General features: G+C 47.1%; 1 protein-coding gene across 1 annotated transcript in view; it reads right to left on the bottom strand.

Annotated features, from left to right (window-relative positions):
• Positions 1-23,196, bottom strand: part of LOC147641358 (Polynucleotidyl transferase, ribonuclease H-like superfamily protein) — a 34,424-nt gene extending 11,228 nt beyond the window's left edge. Inside the window, exons 1-6 of the mRNA XM_086820834.1 lie at positions 22,835-23,196; positions 22,277-22,346; positions 22,052-22,130; positions 21,866-21,950; positions 21,584-21,692; positions 21,380-21,468 (exon numbers count right to left, since the gene is read on the bottom strand). Coding sequence (XP_086676960.1) covers positions 21,380-21,468; positions 21,584-21,692; positions 21,866-21,950; positions 22,052-22,130; positions 22,277-22,346; positions 22,835-23,146 — 744 coding nt within the window. The 5' untranslated portion in view covers positions 23,147-23,196. The remainder of the gene's footprint in view (positions 1-21,379; positions 21,469-21,583; positions 21,693-21,865; positions 21,951-22,051; positions 22,131-22,276; positions 22,347-22,834) is intronic.
• Positions 23,197-26,351: the final 3,155 nt, after the last annotated feature.

The following is a 26,351-nucleotide window of genomic DNA, read 5'->3' as shown; positions in this document are numbered from 1 at the left end:
TCAGCATTTAGAAAACAATGGTATGTCGATGTAGATCACCAAGGAGCTGCCTTGATGCCCGGCCCGACTTCAGTGCCCATATTCTCTACCATTGGCTCTATGTTCTACCAAGCAAGGTAGCAACATCTTGAAGAGCACTTAGGAAAAGAGAAATACTACACAGGGCGGCTAAACAAGGAGTCCTGAAAACAATCACTCGCAGGCATAGATAACCTGGTGTTCCATAAGCATTTCGGCTACACATAGTTTATAGGCATTTCGGCCACCAACTCACACTACCCTCTCAAGTGCCCATGTTCCCTTCCATCTGCTTTCTATTGTTCCACCCACACATGGTAGAAACAATCTTCAAGAGAGCACGTAGGACAAGAGAACACTATACAGGGTATGCTGTGCTTGTCACTACCCTTTGAAGTGCCCATGTTCCCTTCCATCTGCCCTCTATTGTTCCACCCTCACATGGTAGAAACAATCTTCAAGAGAGCACGTAGGACAAGAGAACACTACACAAGGTAAGTGAACCATGAGTTCCATAAGTCCAATGCATCCCAAATAAAGGGAGCCAAAAAGAATAATCCATAAACCACCTATCATCATTCTTGTACTTGAAAATATTCCGCCTGCCATCATAACACACCATGTGTGCATGGCCGGAATCCACACGGGCACCGCCCGAAGGTCCACAAATGTCCTGCCATGTCCTTGGACTCATATGCATCCACTCATATGATCCATACACATGCCCAGGTATAATACATACATGCATCCGCATGTTTCTAGGCCTGACACGCATCCGCATGTCCCTAGAAAACATCCACAAATGTCCTGCCATGTCCTTGGACTCATATGCATCCACTCATATGATCCATACACATGCCCAGGTATAATACATACATGCATCTGCATGTTTCTAGGCCTGACACGCATCCGCATGTCTCTAGAAAACATCCACAAATGTCCTGCCATGTCCTTGGACTCATATGCATCCACTCATATGATCCATACACATGCCCGGGTATAATACATACATGCATCTGCATGTTTCTAGGCCTGACACGCATCCGCATGTCCCTAGAATATAGGGGTTTGTGACATTCCCCCCGGCTTCTAATCAGTTGACCGCAACTGAAAAAGCCTCCAGATAGGCCTTCAAAAGATCTGGGTAATCCTCGAAGTAGGCCCCAATTCTATATAAATCTCGTCCAAGAAAGAAATCTCTATGGATATAATCCATCCCGATAAAGGGAGCCATGAAAAGAATTCATCCCATTAAAGGGAGCCATAAACAATGTTTCCCTGAAACCATCTCAAGGCAAACAACAACACCTTTCTCCTTGCATAGCTATACAAGGGTTAGTGTACATCAAAAACACTTCATAGTAAATAGCAAAAGCACCAACTTTGCAAACTCAAAGTATACTTAGCTTTTCTCAGCCAGGTTGGTCATGAAGCCAAAAGAAATATCTCGTCACCATATCCTTCAGATATCCTGAGATATATCTCCATATAGGTTGCCTGTAAGCTTGATAATATAATCCACAATACCATATGGAAAGAGTGCTAAATGTGTGCACATAAAGCCAACTCCATACTTCCAAGATAAATTTTGTGCATTCATAAATCCTTAGACCAAGCTGTCTATTGCTCATGCTCTTGCTTCATAGGCTCTGAAGTGGCTGGCCATGCTTAATAGCAATGATGGTAAGTGTGGTCCCCACTTGAGATCTTTTCTCTTCCTTATTGATAGAAGGAAGCCTCCGCTTCCAGGAAGTCTATGCTCTGATACCAATGTAACTCGCAGCGGCGGTGCCCGGGGGACTAGGGCCTTTGACACACTTGTTGATACCATCAATGCATATTAAAACATTTAAACATCCTGGAGTCCACCAGACCCCTTTCAGACTGGGAAATGTCCAGGCTGGTGACAGCTTGAGCAACCAATTGCTTGCCATGAGGGAGATGCAAACCAACCACTTCACCATGCGATGCCATAGCATCTAGGCGAGATAACATAGGATGAGTGGCAATGGCAAAGAAAAGAGGGCTAAGAGGACAGCCCTGCCGGAGAGAACGGGTGAGAGAAATACCATCCGAAAGTCCTCCATTGAGCATAATCCGCGTGATAGAGCCAGAGCCAAGTAAATGCACCAAATTAGCCATTTTGGGACCAAAGCCCATGGCTGTCATTAACTGAGAAAGGAAAGACCAGCTGACATGATCAAAAGCTTTTTCAAGATCCAGCTGCACCATCACAATCTCTTGCTTCTTTGCCTTGGCATAATCCACTCCAATTTGAACATTAAGAATATTATGCAAAATATTCCTGCCATGCACAAATCCATATTGATACGGATGAACAAGAGTAGGAAGCACCTTCTGCAAGCGATTGGCAAAAATCTTTGTAAAGATTTTATACATAATACCCATAAGTGAGATCGGGCGCCATTGAGCCAAAGAAGTAGGCGAAGGGACTTTGGGCAACAAACGAAGTATGCCCAACTTCCAATCGGCAGGCATATATCCCTCATCCCAAACCCTTTGACAAATAAGCGTCAAAGGCTCTGCAAGCTGATCAGCATATTTTCGGAAAAACTCATTTGTCAAACCATCCCAACCAGGGCTCTTTCCCATGGGAAGTTTGGAGAGAACAGCTTCCACTTCCCCTTGAGTAACAGGAGCATCAAGCTGAACCGCCACATCAGGGTCAACTTGATATCGTACTTCAGCAAACAATGACTCCCTTGCAGCCAAGACAGCCGGTGAGACATCCTCTCGAGGGGCAAGCAAATCTTCATAAAACCTGATGCAATGCTGAATAACCTCAGAAGGTTGAGTAACAAGGTTGCCTTTGGCATCCATCAGCCTAACAATATTCTCACGCATATGTTTTTGATGCAACTTATCATAGAAGCGATGAGATTGACAGTTAGCATCCCGCAAAGCATCAAGACGTGCAAGTAGTTTAAAGCGAACATATTGTGCTTCCTGCACCCTAGATAGCTCCTTTTTCAGCCATTCTATGGCATCCGCAACTTCAGCATCCATAGAGTCAGTAAACATGAACGCCTGCAAGCCCTTTAAAAGCGACTCAAGGAGGGCCACATGCTGTTTTTGTATAGAGGCATTAGCAAGACCATAATGACGTGCTAATTTCTGAGTGTTGGTAAGGAACACTGGCCAAGCATGATAATCAGCCATGGACACTCTTGTGGAGAAATGTCGTATCAACTGACGCATATAAACATCAAAAACTTCATGCTCCAAAAAAGTGTGATTTAAGCGCAAAGGCAAGCGTCCCAACAAGCCTTTATATGCATCCACAGGATGATAGACCATTTCAAACACAAGCGGCCAATGATCTGACAAAACCTGTTGCTGATCAACCATCATAGTAAGAACCTCTGGCAAAAAGAGATCTTGATGTAAAATATACATCCTATCCAATCTAGCATAAGTGCCCCGAAACTGTTGTGAGGCATAAGTGTAACCCCTTTCATCTGAATGCAACCAAGACCACATGTCTTGTTTTAGCGACCTTGCTGCAAAAGCTTCCCACGCCTTTCTCTCCGGGCCATCCATTACAGAATGAGGCGACGTGGCTTGCTCCCTGGAGACACACATATTAAAGTCCCCCATCACAAAGCCAGGATGAGAGATTGAAAGAGCACACAAGTCATTCCACAGCAAACGGCGTGCACGAGCATTATTTGGAGCATACACCCCTAACAACCATAAAGGCGTATCATCCCAAACAATCTATATCACTAGAAATCTTCCATGAACATCTTGAATCACAAGAGAAGGCTGAAACTGCGAACGAACAGCAAACATAACACCTGACTGCGAAGCAGGATGTCCGCTCTAGAAAACATGAAATCCCTTATATACATAGGCTTTGCCAGCCAACTTATGCTGCTTATGTTCAACTGCACACAAAACATCCCAACCATGACAAAAAGTTGTACGCCAAAGCCTGAACTGCTTTTGGTGCGAAGAAATACCCTTTACATTCCATTGTACAATTTTCATAAGCCTTCCCAGAAAAGGAATCAACAAGGCCGTGTACTAGGCCCAGGACAATCTGCCAAATCACGAACCTTTTGAAGCATTGCATTTTTAGACATGGTATTTGTGATCTCAGATTGCCCTTGGAGTTCCCGAGCACGTGTCAAAGGGTAATGACCATCCCATGGCGAGATGACCTCACCCTTCGAACCAAACACAAGAGGCAATTGTTGTTGTGCTTCTTTTGTTAGGCGATTTCTAATAGGATAGCGTTCTACTCTATCCACCCCAAGAGGCCCTGTACCCTGAGAAAGTTGGCCTCCCGGCCTCTCAATCCTGGTCTGTTGCCGGGCACCTGAACCCAAAGGGCGACGAGCATATGTATGTAAGGGCCCCTGATGAGCACGCAAAGGCCCCCGCCAAACAGCATCTGAGAAATCCCCCCGCGGGGCAACAAATCGTGTCTTTTTACCACGTACTTCCACCCATGGCTGCTCAACCTCATTCTGAACATCCACATGTACATCCATGTGTTGGGCATCATGTGAAGGAGCATCATGCTCATCTTCCACGGGCAACTGCCCATCAAGGATATCCTTTGTAGCAGCAACTTGTTCTTTCTTAGGACATTCGGAGACAAAGTGGCCCATCTCACCACATTTGAAACAGTGGCCAGCAAATGTATCCCACCTCAATTCATACATTAAAGCTTGCAGCCCAGCCATATTGACACGCAAATGTGTCGGCCTAGGTCTCCCAGTATTCCACAACATGCATAGACGATTTCGGTTTCTAGATGTCATTCGAGGCACCACCAAGACATCACCGATACCTCGCATGAGACTTGGTAAAACACGCCAAAACATTGGTGGGAATTGTTTCACTTCAACCCAAACTGGGCAAGCCTGGCGCAACATATCTTGGTACTCTGCCATAGGCTTCCACGGAACCACATGAACCAACTGCCCATCCAAAAAAAGTGGCACCTGCTCCAAGACTGCCCTACGGGCTTCCGAAGTGCGAAAAAGTATTTCATAAAAGCCTCTCGGACCATCGTAAATCTCCTCAAGTGCCTCAGGCGACACCAAGCGGCCCAGCCATGCTCTAAGACGAGGCAACAATGGAATACGCCCAGTAAAGAAAAAGATAGCAGCACGATCATGAAAATCTGCTAGCTGTTGTAGCAACAAAGGAGTCTCCATGCCAACATTCACCGGAGTATAGCTTACATCAACATCAAGCCTTCGACGTTTTTGTTGCTCTGAGGCATCTGAAGCATAACCCACATCCTTCTCGATCATCTCCTCAATAAGATCCATGTTAAGGCTATTGGCAGCCATGTCGCCAACAGCAGCAGCCGGATCATCCAAATCCATGTACAAAAGCAAAGAAAACTCGTTCTCTCAAACCCAAATTCAGCACCTGCTACAGTGCTGGCTGGAAACTCTTCTGTACCTGCAGTACCTGCTGAAACCCTACTGTACCTGCAGTACTGGCTGGAAACTCTTCTGTACCACCTGCTGAAACCCTACTGTACCTGCAAGTCACCTGCTAGAAACCCTACTGTACCTACAGTACCGGCAGCTGGAAACTCTTTTGTACCTACAGTACTTGCGGAAACTATTGTACCTTGAGGAACCCCTACTGTACTGCAGCACCTGCTGGAAACCCTGCTGAACCTGCAGTACTTGCTAGAAACCCTAGTGTACCTGCTGTATTTACAGTAATACCTCTTGTTGCAAGCAGCTCCACTGATAACGAGAGGCGGTATGTTGTCTTCTCTGCAAGGATGTCGATCACACAAAGGGCAAGCGTATCTCTGCTGAACGGCCTGTTGATGGCGACTATCTGCTGGGGGTGACGACTGCCTGCTGATGGCGACTATTCGCCTCTACCCATCTCTCTCTCTCTCTCTCTCTCTCTCTCTCTCTCTCTCTCTCACACACACACACACACGCACACACGCCCTGAGGTAGGGCAGAAGCAGAAGCTCGACTATGAACAAGAATTGGCGAGCACGACCAGCAAGAGGGAAGGACCAACAGTAGGGCGGAGGCGGCGGGGCAACAGCCTCTCTCTCTCTCTCTCTCTCTCTCTCTCTCTCTCTCTCTCTCTCTCTCACGTGCATCCCGCACTTGGATGCCACGTAGACATTTCTGTACAGAAGGTGCAGGACCTGGGATGGTGAACTGGTCCCATGTGAGCCCAGTCCGGGACGAGTCAGCCAGGGATCCATCTCAGTCGTCCGAGGTCAGGTGTGCATCGTCCTGCACATGAGTCCAAGGTCAGGTGTGCATTGTCTTGCACATGAAGCAGTGCCAGTCCGCGCTGTGAGTCTCCCTCTGGAATGATGTCAGATGTGCTGTGTATCTGGTTTGCAACTCGATGCCAGGCCTCTGTAGGCATGTAGGTTTGCATGTAGAGATGGGGCCAGCCCATAGGGCTACCCCAGTGCAAGGATATGCATTTGCATTCTTAGGATGGGCATGGGGGAGGTATAGAACCACCCCCAAGGGGCCAGGAGGGCCCACATTGTGCCCACCAGCCATGGCTTGGGCTGGAGGGGCTGTCGGCCAGCTGTACTGCTGCTGGACAGGCAGCCGACAGGGTCAGAAGCCCTACCCAGCCAGTCGGCCAGGTGTGGGGGGCAGTCCCACACCCATGCGCATGGTGCCCAGCAGTCAGGAGGCTGTCCCAGAACATATGTGCAGGCTGGACAGCAGTTAATCAAGTGTGAAAACACTTTATTTATTAAAACTCAGTCGTGGAGCTTTTATTAGCTGGCCGACTGGATGAAGGGAGGGGTATAAAAGCCCAGCCAAGGATTCATTGATTCCATCTCATAATTCACCAAGAGCTCCAAGCAACCAAGGGCCAGGACAGCCAAGAACATTGCTAAAGCTAAGGGGTGAAGGACTGAAGGTCAAGGGCAGGTTTTCCAGCCAAGAAAAGGTCAAGTACTTTGTATTTGTTTCAGATTTACATCATTCTAATAAAGCAAATACACCATCCGAGGTGGGGGCCCTACAGAGGGTAATTGGGACCCAATACTGTGTCCTTCTCCATCTCCCCCTTCTCTCTCTATTTTCTGCACATCGTCTTTCAGTTTTGTGCGTTAATTCCGTCGCGAAAAGAGTGCTGTTTTCTGAGTTTTGAAGTACCGATCCTTCTCCGAAGCTTCCGCATATTACAGTGGTATCAGAGCTCACTTCAAGGACAAAGATTCAGCAAAGAAAACCAGAAAATTTTTTCGCTCGTGTGGTTGGTTTTTAGACGCCGGTGGACTACCCCTTTCGGAGTGACTCCTGTTCCTCGAAGGACGGTTGGTTTTTAGCCTCCGGAAGCCTCTGTTAGAAGTCATCTCCTGTCTATTTGTATACACCAGGGCCTCTGTTGTGGGTGTGCCCGCCCGTATATCATTTTTCCACACTCCCCGTATTTTTTCCCTATTTTTCCCATTTTTTCCTAGTGGCTGGAGGGCTGCCAGGTGATGCCAGGACCACTCTGAGGCTGGCCGACTGCATCTGTAGCAGTCGTGGGCTATCTGAGTGCTGGCCGACTTGTTCTGTGCAGATGTGGGGCACCAGATGCTGGCCGACTGCTGTTTTTCAGCAGTCGTGGACATTTTGTCAGTCGTGGGCCTCTTCCAGAGCTGGCCGACTGCCCTCATGGGCTTGTATATATTCCCCCCCATCCTCCTCCACTTTCTCATTCAGTTATCTCCGGGATCTTGTGTATAGAGAAGAGTTTACACACATCTCTCAGTGTTTCTTGTGCTGATTATTTTCTGCAGTCTACTTGCTTTTGTCTACCCAAGTTTGGATATCATTTCCGCTGCATATTCTGACATGGTATCAGAGCCGTAGGCTCTTGGAGATCTTGGGCGTTTTTCTGAGCAAGAGGGGGAGCAACAGGTTGCTGATCGGTGGACTGTTTCGGGCTGAACGGGAAGTTAAGGTGCAAGAGGAAGGCGGGCAGAGGGGCTGGACAGCCACTTGCATATTTTCTGATTTTCAGATTTTTTCCCACCCACCCACCCTTTCAGGTTACTCTCCGAGATGGCGGATTTACTCGAGATGGCAGAGAAGCACGTGAAGATTCCGACTCTTCCCACGTTCCCAGTGGATCGGCAGTTGGACGGGTCCAATTATGGCATCTGGAAGGTCATGATGGAGTCAGTTCTGGAGTCATATGATCTTGCTGATTTTATTATCAAAGGGGTGCCAAGGCCGGAAGCTGAGGAAGGGGAGGTTTTATCCGCGAGGAAGGACCGAGAGGCACAGGCACAAATGTGGGACCGTGTCAACGCTAGGGTCCAGTCATTTATATTCCTCAATTGCACACCACAGGTGATCAACCATGTGAAGCACATGACGCTGGCGAGAGGCATATGGGAGCACTTGGCTTCTTTGTACAACAGGGTGTCACCCATGAAGCGGATATCCTTGGAAGTGCAGATGCGGGTTATGAACCCTGCAAAGTCTTCGACGATGCGGGAACACATTAACAAGCTGCAGGCCCTTCAGCAGGAAGTCCTTCAAGCTGGGAAAGAGATATCGTCCGAAGATATGGCCATCACGTTACTTTCTCACTTGCCTGGTCAGTATTCCGCTTTCTATTCCTCGTTGATCACGAGTGGCAGGCTCAGCACCATTACTTGGGAGGAGCTTGTGCCAATGGTCTTGGACCAGGAGGAACGTTTTACGAACCCTCCTCACGGCGGAGGTTCGGAGGCCTTAACTGGCCAACGGTCGAAAGGCCGTAATACCAACAAGGGCAAAGGGAAGGCTTCACCAGATAAGTCTTCCGAGAAGAAGCCTAATCCAGAACGAGAGAAGCTGAAGGCCGAAAGATCTTGCAATGATTGTGGCGAGAAAGGCCACTACTGGAGGAAGTGCCCTAAGCGGACAGGGAAGAGTGCTGAGTCCTCAGCCTCAGCTGCGAAGACTCCGGCATTTGTGCACTTGGATATGGTGGACTCCGATGATTCATCGTCTTCGAGCGAGGAGGCAGTTGGCTTCACCGCAAAGGATACTCGGGAATGGATTCTCGACAGTGGTGCTTCCAGGCACATGACTCCATCCCGTGACTTCTTCCTGGATCTGAAGCGGCAGTCAGGTCGTATCTTTATTGGTGATAACTCCACTATTCCGATTCATAGTGAGGGCCGGATGGAGATCATTCCCGACGGCAAGGGGGGCAAGCATGCTTCCCGTGTTCTTTATGTCCCTGCTCTGGGCTTTCATCTTTTGTCAGTGCATGAGGTATGCAAGACTGGCTTTCGGGTGGAATTTGAGGAGCATTCAGTTGCTCTAAGGGACCGTGAGACAGGCAAAGTTGTTTGGGAAGGCGGTGTGGAGAACGGTATCTACAAACTCTCTGCACTCTCCTCACTGACAGGCTCTCAGGTCGGAGACTTGTGGCACTTTCGTTTTGGCCACTTAAATGTGGATGCTTTGCGGCGCGCCTTCCGGGACCAGATGGTGGTTGGCTTGCCAGATGTTGGTAGTAGGCAAGGACGCTGCAGTTCTTGCATACGTGGTAAGCAGCACAGGGAATCCTTTCCGAAGCAGGCTTCCAGGCGGGCTTCGAAACCTTTCGAGTTGATTCACACTGACTTGTGTGGACCACAGCAGATACCATCCTTGGGAGGATCTCTCTACTTCATGCTGCTTGTTGATGATTGTACCAGATTCACGTGGGTCTACTTTCTTTCACAGAAGGACCAGGCTTTTGCTCGGTTCAAGGCTTGGCACGTGATGGTGGAGAAAGAGTCTGGATTTCAGGTCAAGACTCTCAGGGCTGACAAAGGAGGGGAATTCTCCTCGACTCTATTCTTTCGGTTTTGTGCAGATCATGGCATCAAGAGGGAATTGGCCAATACCGGATCGCCTTCGGAGAATGGAGTTGTTGAACGTAAGAACAGGATTGTGGTGGAGATGGCGAGGACCATGCTGGAGCATCGAGATCTTCCTCGTCCACTGTGGGGTGAGGCTGTGGCGACAGCTGTCCATACCATTAACCGCTCTCCGACGACTTCTGTACCCCATATGACTCCATTTGAGGCATATTTTGGCAGGAAACCCGATGTCTCGCACTTCCGTGTCTTTGGGAGTGACGCGTATGTACATATTCCGAAGAAGCAGAGGGGGAAGCTTGACTCCAAGTCCCGCAAGCTGGTATTTGTGGGGTATAACTCTCTTTCCAAGGGATACAGGTTGTATGATCCAGAGAGGAACGAGATTGTTGTCAGCCGGGATGTGGTCTTTGACGAGCATGTTCCAGCATCCACTGTCGAGGAGCCGCCACTTCTTGGAGATCCAGAGTCTGATGATGATTCCCAGTCTACCACTCCAGTTGATCCACCTCAGTCATCACAGGAGGTTGAGCCCGCAGCTGGAGTTGAGCCCCCGCGACCACAGGAGGCTCCACGATCTGTTCGAGTACCTAGGTCGTTGATGGACACCCTTCGGGAGTCAGGTGTCACGGAGCTACCCTCCGAGTGGACCACAGAGGACGGCCCTCGAAGATCACATCGAGTTCGAGATAAAAGCAACACGGCGGAGCTTCTTCAGGTGAACTATGCTCTTATGTCTCGTATCGTGCGGGATAAAGAGCCCACTTCCGTAAAGGAAGCCCTTTCACAGGATACTTGGAGGGAAGCCATGCAGGTGGAACTTGACGCCATCGAGAAGAACAACACTTGGGAGTTGGTACCGAGGCCGTCGAAGCGGTCAGTCATTGGTGTCAAATGGGTCTTTAAGACCAAGTACGCGGCTGATGGGTCGGTGGACAAACACAAAGCCAGGCTCGTGGCTAAGGGTTATGCTCAGCGGCCAGGCATCGACTACGAGGATACCTTTGCACCGACAGCGCGGATGACCACGATTCAGACCGTTCTTGCCCTTGCTTCTTCTCAGAGGTGGCCCGTGTACCAGATGGATGTAAAATCAGCGTTCCTTAATGGTGACCTGCAGGAGGAGGTGTACGTTGAGCAGCCTCCAGGCTTCATTGTTCCAGGATCGGAAGGGATGGTTTACAGGTTACGTAAGGCCTTGTATGGTCTTAAGCAGGCTCCGCGGGCTTGGAATCAGAAGATTGATTCCTTCTTTATTCGGACTGGATTCCAGAGATCGGTTGCAGATCCGAACCTGTATCTCTTTCGGGAACGCGGCATGGTCACACTCGTCATCCTTTATGTGGATGATCTCATCCTCACCGGCGGTCATGTGGAGCACATTGGTGTGACGAAGGCTGCCTTGTCAAAGGAGTTTGAGATGACCGACTTAGGCTTACTCCACTTCTTCTTGGGATTGGAGATCTGGCAGACCCAGAGGGGGTTTTTCGTCTCTCAGCAGCGGTATGTTCATGAGTTGCTTGAGGCCTTTGGGATGGAGAACTGCAAGCCTATTACTTCGCCGATGGACCCGAACACAAAGTTAACCGTTACAGATCCTTGTGAGCCAGTTGATGCCTCGCAGTACCGGAAGTTGGTTGGTTCATTGATCTGGTTGCTGAACACCAGATAGGACTTGAGCTTCTCCGTGGGGCTGTTGAGCTCTTTTATGCAGACGCCATTGAAGACTCATTGGGACGCAGGATTGCGGATCTTGCGGTATCTGCAGAGTACGAAGGATCTAGGACTCTTTTACACAGGAGGGAATGGAGTCAAGCTCCAAGGTTGGAGTGACTCAGATTGGGGAGGAGATCCAGACACGAGGAGATCTACTTCAGGATACACTTTTACCCTCGGCTCAGGAGCGGTTTCTTGGAGCAGCAAGAAGCAGCCGACTATTGCCCTTTCTTCGACAGAGGCAGAGTATCGGGCTGCTTGTGGTGCTGCTTGTGAGGTTGTATGTCTGCGGAGGCTGCTTGGCGAGATGGGGTTTCCACAGAGGGAGCCCACAGTCATCCAGTGTGATAACCAGAGTTGTATAGCTATTGCTCGGAACCCGGTTTTCCATGCCCGGACCAAGCATATAGAGATACAGTATCACTTTGTTCGTGAGAAGATCTTGGCGGGTGACATCTTGCTACTTTATTGTTCGACGGAGGACAATGCGGCGGACCTCTTCACGAAGTCTCTACCTCAGGCTACGCTCAGGCGGCACTCCAGCTCACTGGGGTTGGTTTCACAGCCAGGAGCTGAGAGGGGGTGTTAGAAGTCATCTCCTGTCTATTTGTATACACCAGGGCCTCTGTTGTGGGTGTGCCCGCCCGTATATCATTTTTCCACACTCCCCGTATTTTTTCCCTATTTTTCCCATTTTTTCCTAGTGGCTGGAGGGCTGCCAGGTGATGCCAGGACCACTCTGAGGCTGGCCGACTGCATCTGTAGCAGTCGTGGGCTATCTGAGTGCTGGCCGACTTGTTCTGTGCAGATGTGGGGCACCAGATGCTGGCCGACTACTGTTTTTCAGCAGTCGTGGACATTTTGTCAGTCGTGGGCCTCTTCCAGAGCTGGCCGACTGCCCTCATGGGCTTGTATATATTCCCCCCCATCCTCCTCCACTTTCTCATTCAGTTATCTCCGGGATCTTGTGTATAGAGAAGAGTTTACACACATCTCTCAGTGTTTCTTGTGCTGATTATTTTCTGCAGTCTACTTGCTCTTGTCTACCCAAGTTTGGATATCATTTCCGCTGCATATTCTGACAGCCTCCGGAAGTCTCCCACACAGATAGTGGATGGTCAGATTGCGTTCCGGAAAGGAACTGCATTTTCCCGCTATGGCGAACTTCGGTGACGAGAGAGAACCACAACCATGGGACCAGAGTGCACCAGGCAGCCCAGCGAGGGCACCCGGCTTGAGTGTACAAGACATGTTCTAGCAAATGATGCGAGCAATCGTAGACCAGACAACCAAGTTGGATGAGCAGAAGGCGCGGATTTTGGCTCTGGAGGAGCGTTCTCGCTCTCTAGCGTCGCGTTTTCCATCTCCTCCTCCCTCTCCTTCCGTACCCCAGATACCAGATCCTCGTCACAGGGACCCTCTCGAGGGGTCACAGCCGCAGCCAAGCTCCTTGCTTGAGATGCAGATGCGTGCATTGGAGATTCGACAACGAGAAGACGAAGCCATGCGACGAGTGGAACACGAGCGTTACCTCCGAGCTCTGGACGCTAGATTGACACCGGCGGCGCCCTCGAATCATTTTCCCGAGAAAATGAATTTCAGTAAGTATAATGGTAAACTCGATCCCACTACTCTGTATTCATGGTTACATCAATTTGAAGCTTACTTTGCCGCAGTTAGGAAATCAGATATTGACAAAGTGATCTTAGCCGGTTGGTATTTGGAAGGTGAGGCCATTCCTTGGTGGACTCAGTGGGCTCATGCCCACACCAGATCAGGTATGGCAGCTTATGGGTGGGACGAGTTCGTCCGTGACCTTAAGCAGCGGTTTTTACCACCCCACTACCTTGAGCGACTCGAAGACGAGTTCAGGGGTGCGCGTCAAAATGCGCAACCAGTCCTTCAGTTTGCCAATAGAATTTCGACCTTGTGTCTACAATTAGGCTTATCTGATGCGAACAAGAAAGGGCAGTTTTTGTATGGCCTGGACACGCAAATCCAATGGGAGGTGCGTATGTTTAGGCCAGCCACCTTTGAGGACGCACTCTCGCTTGCGCAGAGTGCAGAAATGAAACACAATGGTGGCAAGCCCAAGACTTCCCAGCCGGCTTCTCCCAAGGCTAACGCCTCGGGGGGCAAAAGCCAGAACCAGACGGGGTCTTCCCCAGGACAGAGCCCGGGAGCCTCTGGCTCCAAGAACTCGAACAATGCGTCTAAGCTTACTCCAGACCAAAAAGCGGAGGCAGGCAAGACAGGTGGCAAGTTGAGTGCTGAGGAGCTTTCTCAGTACAGGAAGGAGGGTAGATGTTACTTTTGTCACACAAAAGGACATACTTCTCGGGATTGTCCGAAGAAGCCTCCAAAGGCCGCCGCCGCCTCCACAGCTTCCGTGGTGAGCACAGCTCCCCCACAGATCCCAGTGGCTACCCCTAGTTCTTCCACCCCCGGTGCTTCAGTTGGAGCAATTATTAGCCGGGAGCTCGAAGATAAGCAGAAGGGCGCCCATGACCAGGAGTACGAGCGCAACGAATTGCTCAAGTCCTTTGGCTACATAGGTGGCCAGAGAGTCGTTGTCTTGTTTGACAGCGGCAGCACGGAGGATGTGATCACGGAAGAGGCCGCTAGGCGTGCCCGTTTCGACCTAACTCCGGTGGACAAACAGGTTGAGGGTTTTAGCACAGGTATGACAACGAGCGTCAAGTATGAAGCTCTAGGTGCTAAGTTAGTCATTCAGGGCATAGAGTTTGTGCGTGACTTTATGGTTGCCCCTCTTGTAGGAGCAGACATAATTTTGGGTATCCAGTGGTTTCACAAGTTTCTTCCTGATGTCAAGTGGGACAAGCACACGTTCCAAATTGATCGGAATGTGTCAAACACCCTGGTGACCATTAAGTGTGAGCCAGGTATTCCAAACTTTCCGCTCATAAGCCACTTGCAGGCCAAGCGAGCAGTCAGGAAAGGTGCACAGTGTGCGATGATTTACATCCAGACAGCCCAGACGGTGGCCAGTGCTTCCGAGAAGTACTCGGTTCTCCATGAAAAGTTCCAGAAGATTTTTCTTCGGGACAGTCTCCCTCCCCAGCTTCCCCCGTCCAGACCAGAGGATCACAAGATTGACCTCCTCCCAAGCTCGGAACCCCCGAGCAAGTTTCCGTATCGCCTTTCTAAGGCAATGGAATCGGAGTTGGACCGCCAACTCCAAGAATTGTTGCAAGCTGGCTTCATCCGCCCCAGCGTGTCGCCATTTGCAGCACCGATCTTATTTGTCAAGAAGAAAGATGGGTCTTCTCGGTTGTGTGTCGATTATCGTGCACTCAACAAGCTGACTATCAAGAGCAGATTCCCGATGCCTCGAATTGACTATATTCTCGAGAGGCTGAATGGAGCTAAGGTGTTCTCTAAATCGGATTTAAAGAGTGGGTACCACCAAGTTCGGATTGTTGAGGGGGACATCCCCAAGACAGCTTTCCGTACAGAACGGGCCCACTATGAATTTGTGGTCATGCCATTTGGTTTGACGAACGCCCCAGCTACATTTAACCGCATGATGATGCGTATTTTCCGGGAGTTGATCGGAGTGTGTGTGTTCATATTTCTGGACGACATACTCATATTTTCAGCTACAGTTGAGCAGCATGACATTGATGTGGAGAAAGTCCTTAAGTTGCTGGAAAGCAACGAGCTCTATATCAATGAAAAGAAGTCAGAATTTTATCTGTTCCAGGTACATTACTTGGGATATATAATCAGTGCCGAAGGCATTCGACTTGATCCGGCTAAAGTGGCCGAGATCGTTAACTGGGAAGTACCTCAGACTGCTTATGACATTAGATCATTTGTGGGTATATGCCAGGCATATTCCACCCACATTGACAAGTTTTCTGATCTCTCGGCAGACCTCACCGATCTGCTAAAGGGAGTGAAAACAAGGAGGCAAAAGATTCGAATGACTCCACGAGCGTTGGAGGCATTCCAGAACCTCAAGGTAGCTTTGTCAAAAGCACCTTGTTTAGCCCTTGCCTCGTGGGACGAACCATTTCAGGTGATCACCGATGCGAGTAACATCGCAATTGGAGGTGTATTACAACAAAATGGTCATCCGGTAGCTTACATGTCTCGTAAGTTACTGCCCGCCGAAAAGAACTACTCAGTCTATGATCGTGAACTCCTAGCAGTTATTCAGGCCTTGAAACATTGGAAACATTTCCTGTATGGCCGTGACTTTGAGGTTCGCACTGACCATCAGGCATTGCGCTGGATTCAGACGATGCCAAGTGCACAGTGGAGTGATCGACAACACCGCTAGAGTCAGATATTCCAGCAGTTCGGTGGTATGATTGAGTACCTTCCAGGAAAGGCCAATCCAGTGGCCGATGCTTTGAGCAGGAAGGGACAAGTATCTGCGATTCAGACCACTAGACTTGACCTTGTTGGTACAGGACTAGAAGACATGAAGCACACGTACGCGGATTCCGAGGAATTCGGTACACAGTGGGAACAGGCATTGGATGCCACAGGACCATGCCATTTTCTGATACGCGATGGTTGGCTTTACTACAAAGGCCGACTGTGTGTCATGAAATCATTCCGAGCAGCTCTTCTCCATGATGCCCATGACGCCATTATAGGTGGTCATAGGGGCATGAATTCGACTCTGGAGAAATTAGAACGGCAATACTATTGGCCAAAGATGAGGCGTGATTTGTTTACATATGTACAACGCTGTGACATTTGTCAAAAGGTGAAAGCTCCTCGTGGAAAGAAGATAGGGTTGTTACAGCCTTTGCCAATTCCTGAGGGTCCTTTCCAAGACATTTCGATGGACTTTGTCACAAATCTGCCTCCCAGTCCGAGTAAGCGTAATACACAGTGTTTGACTATTGTTGACAGGTTCAGCAAATTTGTTATGCTTATTCCTTGCAGGGCCAATGTGACCGCCGAGGATGTTGCCCAGCTATTCATTCGGCATTGGTACCCGATTGGTGGGATTTCTAGGACCATAGTGTCAGACCGAGATGCCAAGTTTACCAGTCATTTTTGGAGGGCATTGTTTGATAATTTTGGTACTAAGTTGAATTTTTCCAGTGCATTCCACCCACAGACAGATGGCCAGACAGAGATATACAACCAGTTGGCCTTTGATGTGCTGAAGTGTTATGTCCACGATCAGCAAGGTAAGTGGGAGTCGTTTTTGCCTTTAGTTCAAGCTGTTTTAAATGACTCGTTTTCTTCAGCTATTGACAGGACTCCATATGAGGCAGCGTTTGGAAGGCCTTTCCAGTCGTTGTTAACCAGGACTTCGTCTTCAGTACCGGAGGCGAACAGAGTGACGGAGTCTTACCAGGAGATCCTAGAGTCCGTTAAAGACAGATTGGCTAAAGCGCAAGAGGCCTACACTCGACAGGCCAATAAAGACCGAAGGGACATGAAGTTTTCGGAAGGAGAGTGGGTATATCTTCGGATTATGAAGCAAAGATTAAAGCAGGTGGGCAAGCGATGCCCAAAGTTGTCTTTCAGGAGCTTCGGACCATTCCCCATCCGGAAAAAGATTAATGAGGTGTCTATGCAGTTAAAGCTACCTCCGAGTTGGACTATGCACGATGTATTTCATGTCAGTTGGTTAAAGCCATATGCAGGTCCACCCCCTTCAGAGGTCAAAGACGAAGCGGAACCAGACATCATTGATGAAGCAGAAGTAATGGTTCCAGAACAGATCCTTCTGCACCGTTTCAAGCATGGCTCAGGCCGAAGACTACGACAGTTTCTCACGAAGTTTCAGGACCGAGGAACTCATGAAGCGGTATGGCTCGACAAAGAATATTTCGAAGACTATCCGGCTTTATTGACGGATTATCTGGATGGTATAGAACCACCCCCAAGAGGCCAGGAGGGCCCACATTGTGCCCACCAGCCATGGCTTGGGCTGGAGGGGCTGTCGGCCAGCTGTACTGCTGCTGGACAGGCAGCCGACAGGGTCAGAAGCCCTACCCAGCCAGTCGGCCAGGTGTGGGGGGCAGTCCCACACCCATGCACATGGTGCGCAGCAGTCAGGAGGCTGTCCCAGAACATATGTGCAGGCTGGACAGCAGTTAATCAAGTGTGAAAACATTTTATTTATTAAAACTCAGTCGTGGAGCTTTTATTAGCTGGCCGACTGGATGAAGGGAGGTGCAAAGACGAAGCATGTGGATGTGAAGTATCACTTCATCAGAGAGGTGATAGAGAACAAGCAAATTCAGCTTGTTAAGATTCATACGGATGACAACCCGGCTGATCTGTTGACAAAGAGTTTGCCTCCAGAGCGATTTGCTCATTGCAGACACTTGATGGGCACTGGATGAGGCTAGTTTCAGCCTTGATATGGCCTTGTATATTATCATGTACATGCTGATTTTTTCTTTTCCTTCATTTAAGGGCACCTTGCCTTTAAGTAGGAGGTTGTTGGGGTAAAGGCATTATGCCCACCCTTGTAGTGTGTACAAGCCCATAAGTTATAGTACATAGTACACTTAGTACTTTTAATGTACTAAGTGCACTATGTGTACTAGTGCAAATATACATGTGTGATAGGGGAGTCACACACTCATATCTTGAGTTGACTTATCCCCACAACTCTCTCTCTCTCTCTCTCTCCCTTCTTCTCTGTGTATATGTCTCCCACATGAAACCCTAATTCTTAGCTCCCATCAGTGGCAGGACCTTGAACTTGGCCGACTGCATCTGTGGAGACACTGAAGGTGGCCGACTGCTCTACACAGGTCGTGGACCTCCTTGATGCTGGCCGACCCCCCTGCTGCTGGCCGACTGTGCATTTCAGCAGTCATGGGGTTTTGTGGTCCTGTCGGCTGTCCTACAGCAGGCCGACTGCTGTTGGGGGGGCATATAAAATGGCCCCCAGCCCCCTTGTCACCATTGTAGTATTCCGGGATTCTTTTGTGTATATAGAGCAGAGTTACACGCCTCTATCTCTCTCTCTCGTGCTGTGATTTTGTGCATTGCATTTTGCTCTTGTGTTCCCAGATCTGGTCATCATCTCCGCTGCGTATTCTGACATGGATGGTATTAGAGCCTAGGCTCTAGATAGTTCTTGGGATTTGTGTGAGCAAGAGGGGGATTGTTGTGTTGCTGATTGGTGGACTGTTTGGGACTGTTCGGGAAGAGGAGAAGCAAGAGGACGGCGGGCTGATTTGCTGGACAGCCACTTGCAGGTGTTAGTTCTTCTTTGTTCCCACCCACCCACCCTTTTTCAGAGTACATCCCCGCAATGGCAGATCTGTTAGAGATGGTCGAGAGGCATGTGAAGATCCCGACACTCCCCACGTTCCCGGTGGACCATCAGTTGGACAGGAACAACTACGGCATATGGAAGGTTATGATGGAATCTGTTCTGGAGTCTTACGACCTACGGCATATGGAAGGTTATGATGGAATCTGTTCTGGAGTTTTACGACCTCGCTGATTTCATCGTTGTTGGGGTTCCACAGCCGGAAATAGAGGAAGGGGAGTTACTATCGATCCGAAAGGACCGGGAGGCACAAGCACAGATGTGGGATCGTGTCCACGCCAGGGTCCGTTCGTTTATCTTTCTCAACTGCACACCGCAGGTAATCAATCATGTAAAGCATATGACGCTGGCCAGAGGTATATGGCAGCATTTGGCCTCTCTTTACAACAGGGTATCGCCCATGAAGAGGATTTCCTTGGAAGTACAGATGCGGGTTATGAGCCCTGCAAAGTCGTCGACGATGCGGGAGCATATTAACAAGGTGCAGGCTCTTCAGCAGGAAGTTCTTCAGGCTGGGAAGGAGATATCGTCAAAGGACATGGCCATAACGTTGCTGTCACACTTGCCCTCTCAGTACTCAGCATTTTACTCGTCTTTGATTACCAGCGGCAGGCTCAGCACCATCACGTGGGAGGAGCTTGTGCCCATGGTCTTGGACCAGGAGGAACGATTCACGAACCCTCCTCAGGGTGGAGGTTCGGAAATCTTAACTGGCCGACGTTCGAAAGGCCGTAACATGGGCAAAGAGAAGGCTTCATCGAAGAAGTCTTCTGAGAAGAAGTCCGTTACTGACCGCGAGAAACTAAAGGCAGAGAGGACTTGTGATGATTGTGGCGATGAGGTAGTTGAGCTCATGGTTGCGGATGACTCTTTGGGAGGCAGGATTGCGTTTCTTGTGGTTTCTGCGGCATGCGAAGGATCATGGACTCTTGTACACAGGAGGGGGATTGATTGATGGAGTCCAACTCCACAGTTGGAGTGACTCAGTTTGGGGAGGAGATCCGGACACGAGGAGATCTACTTCAGGCCCAAGAGCAGTTTTATGGAGCAGTAAGAGGCAGTCATCTTTTGCCTTGTCAACGACAGAGGCAGAGTACCGGGCTACTTGTGATGCTGCTTGTGAGGTGGTGAGGATGCAGAGGTTGCATTGCAGGATTGGGCTTCCACTGGAGAAACCCATGGTCATCCAGAGGCACTTTGTTCGTGAACAGATCGTTGCTGATGACATCTTGCTAGAGTTCTGTTCGACGGAGGACAGTACGGTGGACCTCTTCACGAAGTCGCTATCTCAGGATTTGCCCAGGTGGCACCCCAGCTCCCTGTGGTTGGTTTCACAGCCAAGAGCTGAGAGGGGGTGTTAGAAGTCATCTCCTGTCTATATATATACACCAGGGCCTCTGTTGTGGGTGTGCCCGCCCTCTATAGGTGTCTTATCATTTTTCCTCACTCCCCATATTTTTCCCCCATTTTTCCCTATTTTTCTGTGGCATGGGAGGCAGTCTTGTAGTGGCAGGAGGACCTTCAACTTGGCCGATTGCATCTGTGGAGACACTGGAGGTGGCCGACTGCTCTGCACACGTCGTGGACCTCCTTGATGCTGGCCGACTGTGCATTTCAGCAGTCGTGGGGTTTTGTGGTCCTGTCGGCTGCCCTACAGCAGGCTGACTGCTGTTGGGGGGCCATATAAAATGGCCCCCAGCCCCCTTGTCACCATTGTAGTATTCCAGGATTCTTTTGTGTATATAGAGCAGAGTGACACGCCTCTATCTCTCTCTCTCTCGTGCTGTGATTTTCTACATTGCGTTTTGCTCGTGTTCCCAGATCTGGTCATCATCTCCACTGCGTATTCTGACACCTTCTTCATGGGCCACCTCTTACAACTGTCAGCCTGTAGAGAAAAAGCCCACGACCAGCCTAGACCTCGCCGATCGCAGGTTTACCAAGTGGCACCTGCACTGGCCAAAATTGCTGCCTGGCTATGTCAAATGCTGCTTGCGCCCACCTCTTGACTGTGCTGCCCGCCTGTATGTGTCCCACAGACATGTAGGTGTGTCAGAAAGGCCGTTAACGCTTTTGCCTTGGCTATGCATTAGATGGCTCGTAGAAACAAAAGTGGAACTCTACTACCTTTACAGCTTGCACATTAATTATAAAGTACAAAATGCATGGTATGAAAACCTTGCTTTTTCTTTCAATTTTTCCCATTGATTTTTGTGAGCAAGTAAGAAAACTTTCCCTTTCCTGCAAACCCCATAAATTTATATATATCAATGGAAAAGTTCAGGTTATTAAACAGTGTGATCTTGATTCCACAAGAGTCTACTCACAAAGCTTCAAATCATTAACTCCATCATACATAGCATAGAGTACCTACTATGACATCCCCACTCACGTCATCAGTGCCCAAGAGTAGGTGCAGGTTTGTTTACTACTACAATAAATTTATCATTCATTTATCATAGCATAATAGAAAATTGGTGCATACAGAATAATTGATGCTACATAGAATACCAGACCTTGAGATCATTTTGCACTGCATGGCCTACCAACACTCGACCCAATATGAGCTCCGCGACTTCCTTTTGTACTATTGCAAAGTCCTCAGCTATTCAACAACACCATGACAAAGTAACGTGAGAGATGTTTGAAATAAAATAGTGCAAGATTAACTGCATAGCCCAACGTTCCCAGCAGGTGCCATCTCTTGACCAAATCCTCACCTTTCCTTAGATCACGTGCTCTAACCCCACTGATTTTGGTGCGAAAGTCTGTGACCCGTTCCATGGGCTGTACATGCTTGTCATAAACCACATTGCCCCATATATTCACCTGCAACATTGAAAAGAGACTGAAGCTTCAAGCTGGGACAAAAAGCTTGCACCCTTCAGGCTCTTCAAAATGGCAGTTTGTCCATATTCACAAAGCTTTACAAAGCAACAAAAACCAGGGCACTGAATGACTGTGTCGAAAGCTCTTGCTTTGTTGGGAGCAAAAAAATTTACCAGGCTAACCCTGGCAAGGATGCTTCTTTTGCCATCCAAACCAGCTCCCACCATTTCGCAGTCCATGGCCAAAAATTTTGTCAAGCTGATTCAAAATCATCAAAGTCGAGTCAAAAAGCTTATCTTCAAACCATGTCACATCCCTTGCTATGCATTAATGAAATAGGGGTCAAGGATATGGCTTGCCTGCAGTCTGTATTTTTTGGAAAAAGAATTGCTATTTGTCTGTCTTTCACTATCTCTACACCTTTGGTTTGAAATTTGTCTAGCTCACAAACAACAAATAGCCATAAATAGAAAAAGCAAGTTTTTCACCACATCTTTTTCCATGAACCCTTCTATGCACAACCATCAATCCTATGAAGCACGATAATTGTTATGCACTCAAGATACAAAGAAGAGAACAAACACCTGATCCCTTCGCTGGTTCATTATGCTTCAACTTCTGAGGTGCTCCAGCTGTCTGACCTTTCTTCAGGGTCTGGGCATTGGATGTAATGAGTTCATAGCAAATGAAAATGATTACATTAAAGATATTAAAGAGAATGTGAGTCATAGCAAATACATGGCAAGTGACATGTACATATGTGGCATTCCTGCTGTCGTCTGTGGAGATGCGACAAATGGTAAAAACAAGGGATGAATGTGTGCAGATGTGACAATCGTGGCAACAGATATACAATCTTGCTGAAAACACACCATGCGATGTGTGCCATGTGGTGACAATCGTGGCAAAAACACGCCATGGCATGTGATGTGTGCAAATGTGACACTCAAGTAGCGAAAAAATGGCATGCAATCTACATGGCATGTAGGATGTAATACCCGTGGCAAAGAAATAGCACACAGAAGACCAAAGTGTGGAACACACATTGAAGAAGCCATGAATGTGTGTGGCATGTGTACAGAAACCGAATGTGTGTGGCATATCATCAAGAAACTGAAGCGTGAAAAAGGCAGCGCACCTACAGCTTGGAGCTGCTTCCAGTTGGAGTTGATTCTGTCGACGCCTACATGAGGGACAACAACAGTGTGTAGAGGGGCAGGGGGGCCTGCTGTGTCTCCAGCAGCATTAGACTGATCAAAAGGAGAACCCCAGATCTCCTTCCTTCTCTTTTTCTTCCCTTTGGCCTTTCGCTTCTCACCATAGACGCAGGAAACCACTCCTTCAGGATCAACAACAGGTGCAGCGGCCATTTCTTTTTCTACAGATGAAGAAGGCGGCCGTTTGCGCTTAGGTTTCCGAGGCGCAGTTGCCATTACCTGCTCTGTTGCCTTCATCTTGCTGCGTTATGCAGGAAATAGCTAGTTGGTCGACTTGAACCCTTGACTGTCTGTTTGTTCTATTTTATTTTATTTTATTTTTAATTCGAAGGAAGCACAAAACGGCATTAACTCTAACTTGCCTATGTGACAAGTGTGAAAACTTTAATTTAAATGCTAAAATTTCCCTTGGCCTTAAATTAAGGTTTCATTCTTCTTACAGTCCTTAACTTCTAGGTGGATTTCCAGACTTGGTAGGTATAAGAATACTATTGTCTTGTTATTCAAGCGATTTCTTGAATAATAAGATGTTATAGAATACTATTGTAAGCTATTGTCTTGTGAATCATGACATTGATTATTTGATATTGGAAAAGTAGTTAGTTGATTTGTATCTATACAAAGAAATTGGATCTAGGGTGGACATACTCGACAAGCATTGATGTTGAAAGATTAATGTACACTTATAGTGCAAGGGGAGAGAGCCTCAATTAGACTAAAAAACAAGGCTTAACTGAATTGCTTAATTACTTTATGATTTCAAGTAAATGTGGGGCTTTCTATAGGCTAAGCTAGATTGAATAAATGGCGACTTGATGAGGTGCTCCAAATCTGACCAAGCTTCTTGTGCGTTTAAGTTGTTGTTTTTCAACCAATGGGTATTTGACCAAGCCTCTTGTGCTATTGTGTTGTTGGTTTTTAACCAATCAAAATTATTTTCTTCCAAGTGTCTATGAACTTTTGTGTAGAACTATATGAACATGAAAGTTCACCTCCTCCATCTCTTTTTTTTGCACCAGGTGTTACCTTGGATGAATTATGTAAATTTTATCTTGGAAATCTATATGGCATATATACTACCACATGAAAGGCTTGAAAATTGAAAGTTATGTCACACTTTGGTTTCTCATAAACTTTAATGATATGTAATATCTCAAGCATAGTCTAAGATTCTTCATTTTTCTCTATGAAAAGATGTCCACTACCTCTACTTATCTGAGCTTTACTAATTAAGTTTTCTCTTGTTAATTAATTAATAATAAGCGAGAATGTAACATGTAGCTTTATCATGCTCAAGCCGTTGAAAAGGCTCAAACCTCTCTATCAAGAGGTTTCGAGTTATGACCTTCTTGAAGCATGTGAGAGCTATACATAATGCAAGAGTGTGTGTGTGTCACAAAGAGAGAGAGGGGGGGGGTGGCCACACTTGGGAGTCCAACTGGTTTATCAAGTCTTAAGCTCAAACCTTCTTGAAGCTTTATGTAACCTATAGCTTAATGTAGCATGTTTATCAATTGGTTTGAGCCCTTAATCATGATTTCTCTTTGCTCTTGTGTAAAACATCTTGACGAGTTAAGGCTTTAGTGGCTTAGAAACAAGAAGGTGCAATCTTCTCATTTTTTATTAATGTGCCATTGGTCTTAACACGTTCTATTAGTCAAGATTTGCTCTTAATTTTTATCAATTAAGTTTTGTATTCTTACTAATATTCTCTTATTGTAGGGGACGAGGATAGTTGGTTCACTTATATTAATGATTGCACTTTGTGTAGTCTCACGGAACCAACTATCCCTTCCCATAGAGTGCTAGGCATAACCATGTGCATCCACCACAGACATGGTAATGGGGTTCGATTCCCCAACTCTCTTTGAATCTAGGGAAGCAAGCTTATTCGTAAGACTTTGAGGTCCTACCTAATCAAGAAAACAAGATACGATGGATTATGTGTATCGTGTTGCATTACATACTTCAAGTAATAAGGTAATAAGATTCAAGAACCTTTTATGATGTATTGTCATGTCATTATATAACTCTTTCTTCTTTTAAAAGATTCAAGTTAATGCTTAAGTGTTTTTCTCTATTATGGGATGTTACATTTTTGGAATACATCAATGGGAGTTGGAGCAAGGTATTGAAGTTAAAACTCATGTTACTAAATCTTGAGCATACCTATTATGCATGCAATCAAAAGAGGCTTTTTCTTTGAAAAATTTTAAACTATTTTTTATTTTTCATATATTAGATGTGGGAAGTGATTTTAGGATTTTTTGTAGTAAAGCTTTTGTCTTTAAGGAAATGAAAAAAAAATGGAATGGGAAGTGATTTTAGGATTTTTTGAAGTAAAGCTTTTATCTTTAAAGAAACGAAAAAAAATTTGGAGTCCCTTGAAATAAAAGGCTGATAGTATATGACGCCTTTGCAAAATGGTGTGGTGAAAAAAATCCCAGTTCAGATTCTAGGCTACAAGTATTTTGATTGGTTTCCATAGGAGTTTTCCAGAAGCCCTGGTTCAAGACCAGGACCCACACTCTTGTCACCCCATTGGTCAACTTGAATCACTCTCGACCCCTAATTGTCTATGTATACTAATTCTTCAAATTTATTTTATTTTTAATTCAAAGGACTCTTATCACCCCTTTGTGGAGTGACAAGGAGTGGTGGGCCAAAATACAACCCATGTCTTGCATTCGGAGGAGAAGGGAACCACCTTAACCACCCCTACCCCATATTTTTTTAGATTGATAATGTAGCATTGAAGTGGTTAGTTAGGGGAGTAAAAGGTTTGATTCATTAAATAGGAAAGAATATTCCTAGAAGAAAATAAGGTAATGGCTTTGAAAAAACACCAACATGATTAAAAATTGCATAATCTTTTTAAAGAAGCATCAACAAATGTAGATGAGATTTCCCTATAAATCTCTCTCTCTCTCTCTCTCTCTCTCTCTCTCTCTCTCTCTCTCTCTCTCTCTCTCTCTCTCTCTCTCTCTCTCTCTCTCTCTCTCTCTCTCTCTCGTGCATTCTCCTTGTCTGTAACTAATTAAAAACCACATGATTTTTTTGGCTTTTTTTTCTTCCCATTCAAACCAGTTTTATTGAAATTAGGGCGTCCATTGAGTAGGTAGGTGTTTAAATAGCAAAAGGAGTTAGGGGTGGTCAAAAGTAGTATTTATAAATTAAGCTCCTTGCAAGTAAACTTCTTTACACACGCATAAGAGAAAGATGGATGTCTGAGTTTTCTTATTTCTTCTTACTTGTCTATAACCATAGCATAAAGATAAGAGTACATACTATAAGGGAAAGTGCTATACTACTTAAACATACAAGATTCATATGGTAAACCCGACTATTTGAATTGGCGTGTTATAACTATGCCATAACCCTAGTAACCCAAGTGGTTGTCATATAGCCACTTTGGTTAGTAGACTATAAGGGAAAGTACTCT

Source organism: Cibotium barometz, chromosome 2, assembly GCF_041138505.1.
Source record: "Cibotium barometz isolate CiBa-2024 chromosome 2, ASM4113850v1, whole genome shotgun sequence".
Classification (NCBI taxonomy): domain Eukaryota; kingdom Viridiplantae; phylum Streptophyta; class Polypodiopsida; order Cyatheales; family Cibotiaceae; genus Cibotium; species Cibotium barometz.
This window is presented reverse-complemented; position numbering and strand designations above follow the sequence as displayed.